General features: G+C 37.4%; 1 protein-coding gene across 2 annotated transcripts; it reads left to right on the top strand.

The window, feature by feature from the left end:
* The first annotated feature begins 1819 nt into the window (after window positions 1-1819).
* Window positions 1820-19316, top strand: LOC141818127 (uncharacterized). 2 transcript variants are annotated; one of them, XM_074705698.1, is made up of 4 exons: window positions 1820-1897; window positions 18218-18492; window positions 18780-19001; window positions 19096-19316. In XM_074705698.1, the coding sequence occupies exons 2-4, from the start codon at window positions 18244-18246 to the stop codon at window positions 19213-19215; spliced, it is 591 nt and encodes a 196-aa protein (XP_074561799.1). In that variant the 5' UTR covers window positions 1820-1897; window positions 18218-18243; the 3' UTR covers window positions 19216-19316. The 2 variants fall into 2 exon arrangements, with proteins under 2 accessions (XP_074561799.1, XP_074561798.1); XM_074705697.1 differs by lacking the exon at window positions 1820-1897 and adding an exon at window positions 16356-16523.
* Window positions 19317-19543: the final 227 nt, after the last annotated feature.

Here is a 19543-nt window from a genome sequence, read left to right as displayed (position 1 = left end):
CGAGCTCCAAGGGCTTCAGGACCACCACGCCGAGGAAGGAGATAGGACCAGCCACCTGGAGGCCCTGAAACATCACGGAGAAAGAGGTCATCCTGGCGCCGGGGAGTCCCCGGACGGCCACTCCGACGCTCAAGTCAGCCCACGGATATAGGAAGAAGATGAACAGTAATGAAAAATACTGTAATGAAAACACTATCATAAAGGGAGATGCCCAGCCCCTAAAAGATAAGGCTGATGAGAGAGAAGGAGCGGAGCTCAGCCGCGAGAGAGAGAGAGAGCGGAGCTCAGCCGCGAGAGAGAGAGAGAGCGAGAGAGAGAGAGCGGAGCTCAGCCGCGAGAGAGAGAAAAAGGCCCCCCCCCTCTTTGATACCTTCGGAGCCTTCTTATAAACTTGAGAAGATCTGGATGAGATCTGTGCTGTCAAGACCAAGACATTGCCTCGAGAAGAACAGTTTTGAGATATCTCATCCCCATTAATGTTAGTCTGACAAGGGATGGCTTTGGAAGACTTTTTCTGACAAGTCATTGTCAAGTTAAGACTTCACATCACATCTAATTATTATTGATGGAGACTCAGAGTGATGTTTGACTATTAGAGAGAGTTTATGACGGGACTGTTGAGCCGAGTGGGCTGAATGTCGAGTGGCCTAAATGGAGAGTGGCCTGAGTGCTGAGCTGCCGAACTGAAGGAGCAGGGCTGAGCTGCCGAGTGGCAGAGCTGAGCTGCCGAACGGGTGGTGACAGGGCTGGGCTGCCGAACTGAATGACAGTACTGCTGAATGGGTCGAGTCTTAGATGGGGGCTATAACACCCACGTGGCCGAATGGGCGATCCGGCAGGCGAAGGCCGAATGAGCGATCCGGCAGACTAAGGCCGAATAGACTGAGTCCTTGGTGAGGGGCTATAACATCCGTAACACACATGATCAAATTATTTATTGGACATTGAAATATAAATTTAACTAATTAAGACGTAAAGAAAATCATTTGTTTTTTTTAAGTGTTTAAATAATTTTTTAGGGTTATATAAAAAATTCGTGACAAGGAGAAATAATAAATTCATGACAAGGAGGTTTATATAAAAAATAGTTTTATGTGGTTATATTAACTTTAAAACTATTTTTTTTCTAGTAATCCCAATTCTATTCTCTAAAAAAAATTCAATGTAAAAGAATTAAGTTTTTTTCTTTCAAAATGAAGAATATTTAAATATTTCGAACAACAAAGTTAATTTTGTCAGATCAAGTCCTGATTTGTAAGTTCATTGTAGTTTCTATCATTAAAATTCTCTACAATATCATATAATTAATTAATTAATAATTATTTACTATTATTCTAAACATTCAAATCTAACCTGCAGAATCGACATGGAACTCAAGCGAACCGGTAAAAAGCTTCGGAGTGCCGCTGCGGCGTTGCTTGTGGATAGGGGTGAGTAAAAAATCGATTAAATTGATCAAATTGAACTGAATTTTTAATTAGATTAGGTTATTTCAGAATTGTAGTTATTTTTTTCTTAAAAAAATCAATTAATTCACTTCATTTTCGATTTTAAAATTTTAAAAAAATAATTTATAAATTTTAAATAAATAAATTTATAAATTCTGAATTCATTAGTAAAATATTCATAATATTTAAAAAAAATCGATTAATTCGGTCAAAAACTGAATTAACCGATAAAATATCGATTTTAATTTATTCGGTTTTTATTGAAAAATTCAGGATTTATTTGGTTTTCGATTAATTCAGTTCGATTTTAACCGAATACTCACCCCTACTTAGTGGACGGTTAAAACTCGAAAGCGACGCTGCGGTTTACTCCAGAAGATCACCTCAGTTATCCTTCTCTGGCCGTGTCTCCAAGCAACCTTAGTCTTCGGATCAAACCCTCAGAACAGGTACTCCTCTTCGATCCGATCATTGTTTTCTCCTCTTGCTGTTCAATTTCTTTTGAGCGATTGCTTTTGTGGCCTATGTGGCGATGATCCTCGGCGGGGAAGACAAGGCTGCGGAGGAAGTATCGTAGGAAGTGTGGGAAGGGTTTTCAAATAGTAATCTTGTATTACAAGGAACCAAGTTCGGAGCTTTGATTACCTGGAATGTTTAGTATTTACTAGGAATAGTAAATTTTAATGTTGTGTATAATGTTATAGTCTTATATGATTGTTAACCTAGTTTGGGATTGTGCTTGCCTATGTTATTTATTATTCATTTGAAAACGATAAAGTGGGAGGGTATGCAGAGCATTCAATGAAATGTATAGTTTATCTCGAATGTGAGTATAAAAGATTCTCCGTCCTATTATTTCATTCATTCCATAATTCAATTAATAATTTTTTTTTCTCTTTGAAAAATTTCTTTTTTCTCTCATTAAATCACCAATTGAAGCACCCGACCTTGCAAGATCCCAGTTTAGGTAGACAAACTTATCTCATATTGCCTCAAATCCCATTCGATCATATGTGCATAGGAAATTTCACTAGCAACACATTAGCTGTTCTTGTACTCAATACTCATAGTTATCAAAATTGTATAATTCATGATTTGTATCACAAGAACAGCTAATGTGTAAAAGAATGTCTTGTTGCCTTGGGGCACATAGTTGATGTGATTGAGAATAAGATGTACTGCCTTGTCAATGTTTTTTCCTCTTCTATCTTCATGTAACATCAAAATTGTCTTCCTCTTCCGCTCTTTAATTGTGTTGATGTCATTGGCACTGATTGTAGACAATATTGACTTTCCTACTAAGTAGTTAAGGTAAAAGTATTTGACGTCCATTTACATCTCTCTCTATATTGGATTTCCGGACGCCACTGGACCCATCGAGAAAGATTGAAGTATCGACAGAGGAAGGTAACTCCCAGCACATTTCTAAATTCAGCAATATAAACCACGTTCTAGGTTTCCAGCTTATTTGGTTATCATCTTTGCCAGTAATGTGTCCGTCATTTTGTTTTTCAGAATTTCTGCTCCATCGTTTGATTTTTCAGTTTTGGGTGCTGTCATGATGGTAGCGGCTCATACTCTTAGCGAGTCAGTGGTTTTCCATTACGGCAGCACTATGACCTTAGGTATCATAGTGGTGGTTCTAATAATTCTTTTTCAGGTACCAATCAAGTCAACTGTCAAATCTATTATTGTTATCTTATAACTTCTTATATGATGTTATACTATTTGTTGTAGTTTTATTTTATCTCTCATAGTATGTCCTATGTCCTTTTGTTTACTATGAATTATTTCATATTTCTAAGCCTCCTCTCGGCGTCATTGGTCTGTGAGGTTCCTGATGAATGGCTGTCACCTTAAGAGACTCTGGCACTTAAAAAAAATCCACGATTAGCGACGAATTTAGCGATCGAAAATTTTTTGATCGCTAAAATAGCGACTGAATTTACATTGCAGTTGCTATTTAGCGACTCAATTTTTTCGGTCGCTATTTAGCAATCGAATTGTAAATTCAGTCATAAATTTGTGACCGAAGTTAAAATTCAGTCGCTATTTAGCGACCGAAATGTAAATTCAGTCGCTATTTTAGCGATCGAAATTTAATTGGGTTGGTATTTTTTAAATCGGACGATAAGGGAAGAATATAGATGAAAATTATATTCGAAAATTATATTCGGTCGATTTGAGGTCATTTTTTTTTGTTGGTTGTGGCCAGGAACTTTTCGATCGGGGTAGGAATGTGCTCCCCTGATCAGTGGCAGAAGCTCTCCAAACCTATTTGGACTAAGTCGATGTCGCCATACGAGGATAGGATATTGGATTTCCGGACGCCACTGGACCCATCGAGAAAGATTGAAGTATCCACAGAGGAAGGTAATTTCTCTCCCTGCACATTTCTAAATTCAGTAATATAAACCATGTTCTAGGTTTCCAGCTTATGGGTGCTATCATCGTATGGCGACATCGACTTAGTCCAAATAGGTTTTTTCAGAATTTCTGCTCCATCGTTTGATTTTGCTGGTTCTGAGTGCTGTCATGATGGTAGCGGCTCATACTCTTAGTGAGTCAGTGGTTTTCTATTATGGCGGCGCTATGACCTTTTCTTTTTCTTCTCATAGTGGTGGTTCTAATAATTCTTTTTCAGGTACCAATCAAGTCAAGTGCCAAATCTATTATTGTTATCTTATAACTTCTTATATGATGTTATACTATTTGCTGTAGTTTTATTTTATCTCTCATAGTATGTCCTATGTCCTTTTGTTTACTATGAATTATTTCATATTTCTAAGCCTCCTCTCGGCGTCATTGGTCTGTGAGGTTCCTGATGAATGGCTGTCACCTTAAGAGACTCTGGCACTTAAAAAAAATCCACGATTAGCGACGAATTTAGCGATCGAAAATTTTTTGATCGCTAAAATAGCAACTGAATTTACATTGCAGTTGCTATTTAGCGACTCAATTTTTTCAGACTCCACGATTAGCGACGAATTTTCGGTCGCTATTTTACATTGCAGTTGCTATTTAGCGACTCAATTTTTTCGGTCGCTAATTGTAAATTCAGTCACAAATTTGTGACCGAAGTTAAAATTCAGTCGCTATTTAGCGATCGAAATGTAAATTCAGTCGCAATTTTAGCGATCGAAATTTAATTGGGTTGGTATTTTTTGAATCGGACGATAAGGGAAGAATATAGCGATGAAAATTATATTCGGTCGTTAATATTTAACGACCGAACCGGAGTTCGGTCGCTAATTAGTGATCGAAATATGGTTTGGTCGCTAAATTATTTTCTTATTCCAATTTTTTTTCTTTACTTCCTCCCGAACCCAGTTTCTTATATTGCGATTTGTCATTTGAGGTCTTTTTCTTTTTTTGTTGGTTGTGGCCAGGAACTTTTCGATCGGGGTAGGAATGTGCTCCCCTGATCAGTGGCAGAAGCTCTCCAAACCTATTTGGACTAAGTCGATGTCGACATACGAGGATAGGATATTGGATTTCAACTGGACCCATCGAGAAAGATTGAAGTATCACATTCCCTGCACATAAATTCAGTAAATAAACCATGTTCCAGGTTTCCAGCTTATGGGTGCTGTCATCGTATGGCGACATCGACTTAGTCCAAATAGGTTTTTTCAGAATTTCTGCTCCATCGTTTGATTTTGCTGGTTCTGGGTGCTGTCATGATGGTAGCGGCTCATACTCTTAGTGAGTCAGTGGTTTTCTATTATGGCGGCGCTATGACCTTAGGTATCATAGTGGTGGTTCTAATAATTCTTTTTCAGGTATCAATCAAGTCAAGTGCCAAATCTATTATTGTTATCTTATAACTTCTTATATGATGTTATACTATTTGCTGTAGTTTTATTTTATCTCTCATAGTATGTCCTATGTCCTTTTGTTTACTATGAATTATTTCAGATTTTTAAGCCTCCTCTCGGCGTCATTGGTCTGTGAATCAGGTTTGATGAATGGCTGTCACCTTAAGAGACTCTGGCACTTAAAAAAAATCCACGATTAACGACGGATTTAGCGATCGAAAATTTTTCGATCGCTAAAATAGCGACTGAATTTACATTGCAGTTGCTATTTAACGACTCAATTTTTTCAGTCGCTATTTAGCGACCGAATTGTAAATTCAGTCACAAATTTGTGATCGAAGTTAAAATTCAGTCGCTATTTAGCAACCGAAATGTAAATTCAGTCGCTATTTTAATGACCGAAAATTTAATTGGGTTGGTATTTTTTGAATTAGACGATAAGGGAAGAATATAGCGATCAAAATTATATTCAGTCGTTAATATTTAGCGACCGAACCGGAGTTCGGTCGCTAATTAGCGACCGAAATATGATTCGATCGCTAAATTATCCCTTTGGCATATCCCCGTGGTAGACCTCTTGCGCGGTCGGCCGCTGGGTGTGGTGGCACGGCCAGCCGCCGGGTCTGGTGGTGGACTCGGCCGCCGAGCTGGTTGCGCGGCCTGATGCTGGCTTGGTGGCGCGGCCGAAAACATAGGGCAGATGGGTTGCTTTACTTGATAACTCCTGAAAAAAAAATAGCAATCACTTTGATTATTTCTTTTATCCTCTAGAATCTTTTCTTCTTAGTTTTGCAGTACTATTTGATAATAAATCATGTTTATATGGAAATTGTTGTAACTTATTGGCTTGATGTCACTGATGCTAACCAGCAAGATTGTCATTATAAAAAATTCAGCATCTGTTTATTGGATATTGGAGAAGACGTAAAATCGAATTGAACCGAACTGAATTAATCAAAAATTGAATAAATCGATTTTTTTCGAACCAACCGAACCGATCAAATTTTTCAATAAAAATCGAATAAACCGAACCGATATTTTATCGGTTAATTCGGTTTTTGACTGAATTAACTGAATTAATTGATTTTTTAAAAAATATTATGAATATTTTACTAACGAATTAAGGATTTATAAATTTATTTATTTAGAATTTATAAATTATTTTTTAATTTAGTTTATTCAATTTAATCGAATAAGAAATTTTAAAATCGAAATCGAACCGAATTAATCGATTTTTTTAGAAAAAATAACTGAAATTTTGAAATAACCGAACCAAATTAAAAATTTGATTCGATTTAATCGGTTTATTCAATTTAATTGATTTTTTGCTCACTCCACACTGGACCATCGAGAAAGATTGAAGTATCCACAGAGGAAGATAACTCCCAGCACATTTCTAAATTCAGCAATATAAACCACGTTCCAGGTTTCCAGCTTATTTGGTTATCATCTTTGCCAGTAATGTGTCCGTCATTTTGTTTTTCAGAATTTCTGCTCCATCGTTTGATTTTTCTGGTTTTGGGTGCTGTCATGATGGTAGCGGCTCATACTCTTAGCGAGTCAGTGGTTTTCTATTACGGCGGCGCTATGACCTTAGGTATGATAGTGGTGGTTCTAATAATTCTTTTTCAGGTACCAATCAAGTCAACTGACAAATCTATTATTGTTATCTTATAACTTCTTATATGATGTTATACTATTTGTTGTAGTTTTATTTTATCTCTTATAGTATGTCCTATGTCCTTTTGTTTATTATGAATTATTTCAGATTTCTAAGCCTCCTCTCGGTGTCATTGGTCGGTGAATCAGGGTCCCGATGAATGGCTGTCACCTTAAAAGACTCTGACACTATAAAAAAAACTCACGATTAGTGACGAATTTAGCGACTGAAAATTTTTCGATCGCTAAAATAACGATTGAAAATTTTTTGATCGCTAAAATAACGACTGAATTTACATTTCAGTCGTTATTTAGCGACTGAATTTTTTCGATCGTTATTTAGCAACCGAATTTGCTATTTAGCGATCAAAAATTTTTCGGTCACAAATTTACAACTGAAGTTAAAATTCAATCGCTATTTAGCGACCGAAATGTAAATTCAGTCGCTATTTTAGCGATCGAAATTTAATTGGGTCGGTATTTTTTGAACCGGACGATAAGGGAAGAATATAGCGATCGAAATTATATTCAATCGTTAATATTTAGCAACCGAACCGGAGTTCGATCGCTAAATTATTTTCTTAACCCAGTTTTTTTCCTTTACTTCCTCCCGAACCCTAAAGTCCCGATCTCTCTTCGCTGTGTCTCTCCTCTGCTGCGTCTCTCCTCTAGCCGATCTCTCCAATCTCCTCCGGCATGATTTTCCTGACGGGATCTTCTTCTCCGATGTCTTAGGTAAACCCTAAATTTTTCCCCCCTTGTTCCCCTTTGGCGTGTCCCCACGGTAGACCTCTTGCGCGGTCGGCCGCCGGGTGTGGCGGCACGGCTGGCGCCGTTGCCGGGGAACACTAGTAGAAATTGTTTGATTTGAGCTTATGAATAATTTTCTTTATTGTTGCTTTGATCATTATTGGTTTCTAAAATGTATGGAAATTCATTTTATCAACAACCATCTTTTCAACAATCTGAATAGTAAAATTTCTATTCGCAGGAATCATATCAAGGCTTTCAGCAACAATTTCAAAGTGGACAACCTCAACATCAAATTCAACCGCCTTATCAATGTTTTCAGCAAGTTGATCCACAATTTCAACCCCAATTTCAGAATTTTCAGCACCCTTATCAGCCCCCACAGCAGTTCCAACAAAATTACAATAATTTTCAGCCCCAAATTCAGAATTTTCAAACAACTTTCAGCAGCCCCAAAATCTAAATTTTCATGGCGATAATTTTCAGCAACATTCATGAAACTCTCAAAGGAATTTTCAGCATCAAAACCATCCATTTCAACTCTCAAATCAGTGCCAATAATAATTTTCTCAAAGTGGACAGATTTTAGAGAATTTTCAGCAGCCCCTTATTTTCAAGATCAACAACATTTAAATTCAATCCAAGACGATTATGGGGGTTCTAGTGAGTGTATTCAACAACAACAAAGGCTTAAGAAGATGATGCAACAAATGTCAATGCGACAACAAAAATTGCAAAATCTTGAAAGGCTAATGGTGTTGAGTTGCAAGGGTGCAAACATAGTCCCACATCTAAAGCACATGGAAAAAATCATGGGGATAAAATGATGGAAAGTATCTCCATTGGCATGAGGCCTTTTGGGGAGAGCCCAAGAACAAAACCATGAGGGCTTAGGCCCAAAGTGGACAATATCATGCTATTGTGGAGATATGGACATCCTTTTAGACCCTACAATTGGTATCAGAGCAAGACCGCTCTTCACCGGACTAACCGCCGGATGAGCCATGATCCAGATCTAACCATGTGCTTTGAACCTTAAACAAAGGAAGTGGGTGCTCCCGTGTTTGAATCAAGAGGACCAGACACCAGGTGAGAAGTCCTAGTAGGTCGGATGGACCAAGGGGCAAAAAAGTCCTAGTTGCGACTAGGTGCAAGTCCTAGTAGGTCGAGTGGACCGAGGAGCAAAAAGTCCTAGTTGCGGCTAGGTGAAAAAGTCCTGGTGGGTCGAGGATTCAGGGGGGCCTGTGGTCCTTTGTTTGAGGGGGGGATTGTTGAGTTGCAAGAGTGCAAACATAGTCCCACATCTAAAGCACATGGAAAAAATCATGGGGTTAAAAGGATGGAAAGTATCTCCATTGGCATGAGGCCTTTTGGGGAGAGCCCAAGAACAAAACCATGAGGGCTTAGGCCCAAAGTGGACAATATCATGCTATTGTGGAGATATGGACATCCTTTTAGACCCTACAAATGGGACAACTTGTAAATAGCATGAATCAATTGCAGGCTCAAAGATCAGAAATTTCAGCAACTCCTTCTCCCACACAAGTCAGCTCTGAAATGGATTTTACAGCAATTAATTGTGAACAAAATTCAAGAAATACAAAGGTGCAGGTTGATTTCATTTTGGATGATGGAGAGGATATATTGGTTATTCAGGAAGTTGTTCTGAAACCTAGTCTTGATTCATTTGCAATTGAAGATGTCCAAATGGGTGTAGGGGATTGCACTGAGCCCCAGGGATCACTACTTTTGATTGAGGAATCAGAGGATTTTGAGGATACATGTATGAGTGTAGGGGGTTGCATGGAGGCAATACCCCGAGAATCACTTCCTGTTAGTATACATTCACTTGAGTCAGAGCAGGAACCCTCATCTGAGGAGGATGAAGTTGTGGAGCCATGTAATCAGCAATTATGACTTATTTGTGATCACTCCAGTATTTGTCATGCTTCAGGTACCTCCTATTCATCCATGGTTAGTATTCATGCCCATCATTCAGAAAATGTCATAGAGGTACCAGTTTTTAATTTTATTGAATGTGAGTCATTTCTTAATACATGTTCTACGCATTTTGATATTGTTATTTCTTCTTTTTCTTACTCCACATGCGTGTGGAAGATAAGTTCTTTCTTTGGACTTGCAGATGTATTTAAAAACTCAGATTGCACACTTCCAAGGTTGATAAAGTCTCCTTTAATGCTGAACAAGGCCACAACATTTCAAGCAACAGTCGAGCTACCAATGTGGGTACTCCATCTGAATCATCTCCGACCACCAGAGAGAATACTTGAAGAGATTATATCAGAAGGAGTTCTATTTTCATCACCCACTACAGTTCAACCTCCAGGGTGGAAGATATTACTGAGTCGACTTCGACCACCGGAGACACCATCCAAGGAGGTGAAGAATTTTGAAAAAGTAAATCAATACATTCATGGTCATATTCTAAAGTTGCTTACTTCTCCCCGATCCATTCCATTACCGGCATGGATTTTATTGCTGAATCGTCTACAACCGCCAGGACTTAGGGGAGTTTGTTCCAACTTTTTACTTCCTTTTCATTGTTAATACCATATGTAATTTTTTACTTTGCATTTTCAGTTTAAATCAGTAACAAAAATCATTTTCATGAGCATTTTTGATTAGTTAACTCATTGTGAATACCTTTGCATGCATGGTTTAGGGTAAGGAATAAATGTATCCCCCATAGGACTTCTTTACAACATGTTAGAAGCTCTTGAAAGAGAGTTAAATTTGATTGATTATTCTAGAAATTTAAATCCATGGATGCACATTTTTGAAAACTTAGATTACCCTTAGTAGTGGAATCTAGAAGGATGAAATTGAGAGAACGTGATTTTTTCTGCCTAGTGAGGTTAACCATTTTATGTGATGCACTTAGGTGATTGTCACACTAGAACTTGCTTGTTTTCTTTCAAGGCTACAATATCTATGATGGGTCCTCATTTATATAGGTTTTTAAAATTTTCTCATAAACCATACAATTCCATGTTTCATTCATGTTTCACCATTTTTCTTTAACACTTTTCATCCCCATTTTTTGCTTAATTTTTATGCTCTCTTGGACATGAGTATTTTTGAATGTTGTTAATGTTCCTTTGCCTGAGACGGATAAAGATTTAAGTGTGGGGGAGGAGGTGTTCTTTATCATGAAAATTTTTGAAAATTTTCAAAATTAGAGCAAAATTGGAGCTACTTTTGGATTTAATGCTACAAGATTTTGGATCTTCAATTTTTTGTGATTGACCTAATGTTTTGAGATGAGATTTGAAGTGTTGCAAGATGATAAGTTGATTAGATTCAATTGAGAATGAAGAAAAAAAGAATGGAGGAGAAGAAGGAAAAAATTTGAGAAGGGTGCCAAAACAAAAGAGTAATGTGCCAATTTTGATTTTTGAAGCTTCATATGGATCAGTTTTGATGGCAATTGATTGATCTATATTTCTGGAAATGTGTGAAGTTGAGAAAGCCAAAGAATTCAGATTCAAAAGGAAAAAAAAAAGAAAAAAACAATGAAGAAAAGAAAAAAAAAGGGAAGATTGTAAAAGGGAATGTATTGGGCACTTGAAATTTAGTTTTATGACCGGGTTGGAGAGCAAAAAGAATGTTAAAGACATTTTTAGAACTGAGTTTGAAAAGGAGTTCCAATTGTAAAAATTGAGCTTGTAAACCAAATGGAAACCAAGTGCAAGCCATATGTGCCAAAGCAAGTAAACCATGTGCCAAGTTTGAAATTTTTGAAGCCCTTGTGTTTATGTTGAGAAGCTATTTTGAACTCAATTGAAGAAGTGGGATTGAAATGCAATAACTGTGGGCACAAATCGGATTTGAATCAAATCAGATCAGAGAAAAAAAACAGAATGAAATTCAGAAAAAAAGAGGGAAAAAATTGAATGTTTCAAGATGTATCAAGTTATGTATCAAAAGCTCCGATAAGTGATAAATTCTTGTGAATTTGATTCATTTCAAGCATTTACTGAATAACAAGTTGAGAATCTAATCCAATTTGTTGATGGCAGCAAGAAAAAAAATCCAGAAAACAGAATCAAAATCAGAAAAAAAAGAGAAAAAAAAGAAAAGAAAGTGTTGAATGTATCAAGGAGAGTTTCAAGATTCTGATCAGTGATTGGGCCACAGCAAAACCTACTTCATTTCAGTAGCTTTATAAAGAACCAACTCAGATTCTCAACCTTCAAGATGCTGCTACAAAGAAAAAAAAACAGAATCTGCCCTTTTATTTCAGCTGAGTTTTGAGCATTTTTTGAGCTACTGATCTGAGCTCTAATTGCACAGAAATTTGCATGGATATTAGCATTATCAATCAAGTTTCATGATGGAAAAAGAATGGAGGAAAAACAGCAAGAAACAAGAGAGAACAAGTAATGTTTCAAATCCAATTTCAGTAATTTTTGGAATAGAACGTGCCAATGATACATTGAAATTGCGGGTGGGGGGGGGGGGGGGGGGGGGGGGGGGGGGGGGGGGGGGGGGAGGGGGGGTTCGTGTGAAGTGAATTTTGGTTTCTGATGATTGTATGCTAATTCTTATCTCTTGTGAAACCTAAATGTGGAATTGGGTTAAATTTCAAAGGAAATCAAAAGATGGCACATATATGGCAACATTTGAAGCAAAATAAAAGAGAAAGAGAACTATGTATCAAGGAGGAGAATTTCAAAGATTTAGATCAGAATTTCTTCATGGATTCGAAGAACACACTGAAACAAATGGAATACAAGAGAAATTAGGAAGGAAGACAAGGTTCATTAATAGCATTTACTTATGCTCATGTCTACACCTATGTACAGTCTAAAATAAACAAACATCATTTGAGTCCCAGACAATGGCGTCAAAATTTTGATGTGGGTGTTTTGTATGAGAATTATTTTATTTATGTATTTTAATCCCTTTATTTACTTGTCACTTACACCCATCAAAATTATTTATTTATTTATTTACCAAATCTCTTTATTGGCGTCCTAAGTAATACAGAGAGGTCTGGGTCGTCTCTCTCGGACTCAATCACAGGATGTTATTTTAGAATTGTTTCGGGGTTTTATTTGTGTTTTATTCATTCCTATCTACAAGCAATTTCATTTATTCACAATTAAATACTATAATAAATAAAAGAATCCTAAATATACAATAGCATACAACAATTTTTCCATCTACATGAATTTCAATTTGTACATGATATACAAACATACATGATAAATTCTACATTAAGCATGCATCATATAACAACATACATGTGCACATGAATCAATGTATAAACAAGCCTATAACCGGTTTCAACATCACACACACTCCTTGACATCACTTACAACCAAGCATTCCATGTTCTAATTCATGATACAATTCTAATTCATTGCATTCCACAGTTCAATGTACATCAAGAGACAAGGTGAACTTCCAATACAACAAGTCTAACCAACACTAAGCAATGGATACAATGGATACATGTCATCTCTAAACTGACACCCTATCAGCATCCAAACAAAAACACATCAACAATAGATTAGAAAGATATTACACATCCTACTCAACCAAACAAATTCCATGTTCTATTCATGTTACAACGTCCCCCATTTTGCAACCGCAATTCTGTCAAACACAAATATTATAAACCTCATGTTCCAACAATCTTCATATTATCAAAACCGAACCAAAAGCCCTTAACACTCACATGATCATTCTATAACAAGAAATTCAACCAAACAACATATTCATACAACCAAACCAATTAAAATCCATGTGAAACAAATTTGAACAGCATCAATTCAGACTGTTGATATACAGCTCATGCAATTCCAACCGAAGTCATAGCAAGAACAATCATAATTTGGGAAGTTCATCAATGCAATCTGTTACAACCAGAACAAACAACCCAAAACCAATTAGAAATTGTGTTAGAAATCACGTTTAGAACAGAAGTTAGGATTAGTTTAATGTTATGGTTAAGAACAAAATTTGGCATTGGGGTTAGAATTAGGAACTTATTTACAGTGTACAGGCAGAGGAGGGTTTAGATTCAAGCAAACAGAACAGAAAGAAGAAAACAACAAAACACCAGACAAGCAAAACATAAAAACCTAACAAAACTGAATCGCAAACTAGGGTTCGGGGACTCCTTGGTTCATCACAGATCGAAGCCAAACAAAATGGAAGAAGATTCATGCTGGTGGAATCGAATCTCGCCGGGTGGTGATCGGGAGATGCGGACGAAGAAGACAAAGCTTGGACTCCAAACCGCAGCTCTTTCCCTGCTGCAAATCGCAGACAAAGTCAGAAACCACAATTGAAACCCTTACCTTGAGCTAATCCGGTGACAGTGGAGATCGAAGCAACTCCGGTGTTTCTCTGCTGCAAATCGCAGACAAAGACCGGTGTGGATTCCCAGCTACAAATCGCAGATCAAGTCCGGCCGCCTTCGAAGCTTCTGTGGAGCGGGAAAAACAGGCTGTCGGCGGCCGTCCGGAGCTGGGCACTCCGCTCACAACTCTGGAGAACGACGACAGAGAGGAGAGCGGATTCGGCGACGAAACACCCTTCAAGCTTGTCGGCACCGCTCGGCTCTGACCAGAGAATCGGGGGAAGAAATGCCGCGGAATGGGAGTGGAGGAGGCCCGGTGACGAAGAAAAACAGAGGAGAAGCGAAGGAGACAGGGAAAAAAATTGCGGATGATGAATGAACAGTGTCCCGTTTGCGATCTCGAGCCTCCTCTTGCGGCGTGAACCAACGAAACCCTTTTAATTGCTCCACTGAACCGGCAGATTGAGTGAGTGAACCGCAGCCTTGATTTCCCATTGAACCGGCGGTTGAATTAGAATTAGACGGAATCAGCAAGTGGGCTGGGCTGAAGAATTGGACCGGGCTGGCTTGAATAGTGGGCTGTTGAAGTGGATTTGGATTGGCAGATTTGAGGGCTGATTAAGCCCAATTTGAATCTTTTAACCCCTTTAAAACTTGGTTGAGCCACATATGGATATGACTTGAACTCGAACTCGAACCAAAATCAATTTTTCTCCTAATTGAATTTCCTGCAAAATACGTTACCACCAATTAATATCCATAAATGCCATAAATCATCAATGCAAATTATAATAAACACCATAAATTCCTCTAAAATAAAGAAATAATTCAAAATCCTTATTAATGATATGAAATGTTGTTCAAATTGATCCATTCTAATCCTAATTTACCCGTAGAAAATGCCCCTCATCAGCCACCACTGTTCATCGTCCCCACGAGAAGCCACCCCTGTTCACCGACGTACGTGCACGGCCAGCCCCTTCCTCCCAAATTTCTTCTATTGCATTCCTTGATCCACGAGGAGTCCAAGGCCGGTTCGTTGGGTAAAATCCAGCAGCTGGAGAGTGCACGACGGCGAGGGTTTCACCGGCGGCGTTCTTCTCTGTTTCGGCTTGTTCAAGGTATCCACCGTGAAATCCAAAGCGGCCAATTGACGAGGGGTTCTCTGAGGTTCGGCGAGCGCTCCCGAATCGTCATTGAATTGATTGGAGCAAGAAGAAGAGAGAAATCTGATTTTTTGCAGCTCCAAGGAGATACTGTTGAGCTCTGTTTGCACCGTAGAGGGTTTCTTCGAGGTAATTCAGCATTCGGGCAGCGAGTACAAACACCAGATCACTAATCGACCGTAGAAAAGCTCATCGTACCACTAGACCAAACTATTTATTGGACATTGATATATAAATTTAACTAAGGCATAAAGAAAACCATTTGTTAATTTTTTTTATTGTTTAAATAATTTTTTAGGGTTGAAACTCTTTAATTTTGGAGAAATAATAAATTTGTGACAAGGAGGTTTATATAAAAAATTTTAAGTGGTTATATTTACTTTAAAACTATTTTTTCTACTAATCCCAATTATTCTCCAAAAAAAATTCAATGTAAAAGAATTAAGTTTTTTTCTTTCAAAATGAAGAATATGGTGTTGGATATTAAGGCCTTAACGGACCAATACGATTTTTTGAAAAAATTAGAATGTCATCAATTGATGAAAGTCGTAATTGACTTCGAAATCAAAATCTACGTTTTGCGTAGATAGACTTAGATTATTAATTTGCTCCAAACCGATTAAGGGTGAATGAGATATTAATTGTTTAAAGTCAGTTCAGAATAACATTAATTGTTAATTAATGTTATATAAGGAAATGCATGAGGTATAGTCCTACATCGGAGAATTTCGATGGGCTTTCCTTTCTTAATGTTGCTGTGTTAATGGAGTTAACATAAAAAACTCATATGCTTTCTTTCACGGACGAGAGTCCGTGGCCCCGCCACCTGCCATGTGCATACACACGCAATGAGCGCTTATTGCGTGCGCTTTGTTGTGAAGGTTTACAAAATAGCTCTAACAACAAAGTAAATTTTGTTAGATCAAGTCCTGATTAATATTATTTTTTAGTAAAAAATGAAATATGTCATTCTTATTATATGTGAGAAGATAAATCAAAAAATTATAGTTAATGAAGAAGCATGAACTTAAATTTTATTTAAATTTAATTCTTATCTATTTATAATTTTATTTTGTTGTAATCAATTCTACTATTATTTAGTATTATTCTAAACATTCAAATCTAACCCCATTAAAATAAAAATAGGAAAGTCAAATCGGACCCCAACCTGCAGAATCGACACGGAACTAAAGCGAACCGGTGAAAGCTTTCTGAGCGCCGCTGCGGCGTTGCTTGTGGAGGGTTAACGCTAGCAAGCGACGCTGTGGTTGACTCCAGAAGATCACCTCTGCTATCCTTCTCTGGCCGCGTCTCCAAGCAACCTTCGTCTTCGGATAAACCCTCAGAACAGGTACTCCTCTTCCAATCATTGTTTTTTCCTCTTGCCGTTCAATTTTTTTTTGAATGATTACTTTTGTGGCCTATGTGGCGATGATCCTCGGCGGGGAAGGTAAGGCTGCGGATTCGTGGTTTGTGATCTAAAAGATGCTTGCTCTAGATATCGTAGGAAGTGTTGGGAAGAAAGTTTTCGAATAGTAATCTTGTATTACAAGGAACCAAGTTCGGAGTTTTGATTACCTGGAATGTTTAGTATTTACTAGGAATAGTAAATTTTAATGTTGTGTATAATGTTATTGTCTTATATGATTGTTAACCTAGTTTGGGATTGTACTTGCCTATGTTATTTATTATTCATTTGAAAACAATAATGTGGGAGGGTATGTGGAGCATCCAATGAAATGTATAGTTTATCTCGAATGTGAGCGTAAAAGATTCTCCGTCCTATTATTTCATTCATTCCATAATTCAATTAATATTTTTTTTCTCTTTGAAAGTTTTCTTTTTTCTCTCATTAAATCACCAATTGAAGCACCTGACCCTGCGAGATCCTCAGTTTAGGTAGACAAACTTATCTCATATTGTCTCAAATCCCATTGGATCATATGTGCATAGGAAATTTCACTAGCAACACATTAGCTGTTCTTGTACTCATAGTTATCAAAATTGTATAATTCATGATTTGTATCATAAGAACAGCTAATGTGTAAAAGAATGCCTTGTTGCCTTGGGGCTCATAGTTGGTGTGATTGAGAATAAGATGTACTGCCTTGTCGATGTTTTTTCCTCTTCCATCTTCATGTAACATCAAAATTATCTTCCTCTTCCGCTCTTTAATTGTGTTGATGCCATTGGCACTGATTGTAGACAATGAAGATAGAGTCAATATTGACTGTCCTACTAAGTAGTTAAGGTAAAAGCATTTGATGTCCATTTCCATTTCTCTCTCTCTCTATATATATATATAGAGAGAGAGAGAGAGAGATTGGCAATGATCTATCTCTCTACATAGATAGATAAATATTGCCAATGATCTAGCTATCTTATATGTGTGTGTGTGTATAAATATATATATTGGCAATGATCTATTTATATACAGAGAGAGATATAGATTGGCTTGATATGAAAGACGACTAGTTGCAAAACTTTTGGTGCTGTATCTTCGAAAATCAAATTGTGTACATTTGGACTGCGAACGCTACTATATCCGCATTTACTATATTTATTAAGTTTCGTGCATTAGCATATCCCTTCTGATTTTGATTATATTAGCAAGAATAAGGCAGAGAAACATGGAAGCTGCTAACCTTTATCTACGACTAGCAAAGCATCCCCAAACAATGTAGACTGAACAACAAATTTAGATACCTAGCAGCATGCAATTATTGTGTATTATTTGATTCAGGGAGCTTAAACCTGTTATGACTCGAGGCTAACAGGATGGCTTTGGGTTAGATGTAGGGGTGTATATGTCTTAGCCTCAGTGTGCACATAGGCTGTATTTCAGCTGCTTTATATATCTGGGGTGGGATGGAAAACTTCACTATTGAGTATTTTCATTCATTGTTTATCTATTAATTTTTTCTACTAGCTATTGTTTTATCTTTTTCTGATTTGATGCTATTTCGATCCTGAAAATATTCTATGGATGTGCATTTCATATTTCTTTCATGCTCAAAATGTTAAACCTGAGTTTCACTACTGCAGAACGGAGAACGTGTCTGATTAAGGGGATGAGTGCTGTTCAGCCTATTTTGTATCCAGCTGGAGGGATCATCCTGATCCAGCCAAATATTAAAAATGTTGGAAACTCAGCTTTGGGATATCCATATTTGAAAGCTTCACATCCGCATGCTTCTGCTTCATGCAAATTTCTGCAAGATAAGTTGCACCCAAGATTAATATATAATACCTCGAAGAACAAAAGAAGTGCTTCAGTACTTGTTTTTGGAAAAAAAGGAGACTCTATGAGTGACAACGAGGTAGCTTTTATTTTTCATCGTGCATCTGAATGCAACAAGTATCTAGTATTTTTTAAGTATACAGATGTGCTGGTGCCAATTTAAGGACACATCTTGTTTAACAACCTTTCATTGTGAAGAAATTATTTTTTTCACATAGCAAGATGCATTCTAAGAAACCATATTGCAAACAAGCATGTTAACTGAGTCAATTTCTTTTCATTTTATGTTTCTTTTAGTAATCTAGTCGATTTATTCACCATATTTCTAGTTTACCCGACATGTTTTTGGATTTGCCTTTTTCCTAGGAATTACTAAAGAAAGCTCAGGGGAATTTTAGACGAGAGCTAACAGTGCAGGACTTGTTGAGGGAGTATACTAAGAAAAAAAAGTTCAGTGGAAATGGCGGTGGTGGAAATTCTTTTAGGGGCGGTGGTGATGGTTCAGGTGGGCCGGAGGGCGAAGGATTTTCAGCGCAATACGAGGAACTCCTTCAAGTGATTTTGGCAGCTATTGGTGTTATATTACTGGTAGACATTACAAATCTTGCTCCTCTGTTAATTTGCGACGATTTTTTTAAATCTCTCAACAATATGTATCGACATTTGTTTTCTTCAAATGCAGTACGTACTCATAACTAAAGGCGAAGAACTGACTCTTCTATGTAGAGACTACATCAACTATCTCTTTGGGGCTAAAGCCAGTGCCAGATTGATCCGGACCATGGAGAAATGGCGCACTTAAACAGAAGCAGCATCTGGAAGGGGATCATGAGCAACGATTGGTTATTATCCAATCTGAGAACACCACTAGAGAGAGTTCTGAGTTGAATGTCTTTTCCAGGGTTATTATCCATGACTCTCATTTCTGAATGAACTGAACTTGATCTTACTCGGATCTCATCTTAACTTGACTGATCTGATTTGTTGAACTCCATCTCAGACATTATTGTTGTCAGACATTATCATACACCAGAAGGATTTGATTATTGGTGGCAGAGTTGATATATAGAAACGTCTCAACATTCATGTCATAAGCTCATCCATGAATAACAATTCAACATCACTTTAAA

The sequence above is a fragment of the Curcuma longa genome, unplaced genomic scaffold (assembly GCF_044706935.1).
Source record: "Curcuma longa cultivar G26 ecotype Majalengka, Jawa Barat unplaced genomic scaffold, ITB_CL_G26_1.1 contig_23441, whole genome shotgun sequence".
NCBI lineage: Eukaryota > Viridiplantae > Streptophyta > Magnoliopsida > Zingiberales > Zingiberaceae > Curcuma > Curcuma longa.
The sequence above is the reverse complement of the archived record's forward strand: the minus strand, read 5'-3'. Positions and strand labels throughout refer to the sequence as shown.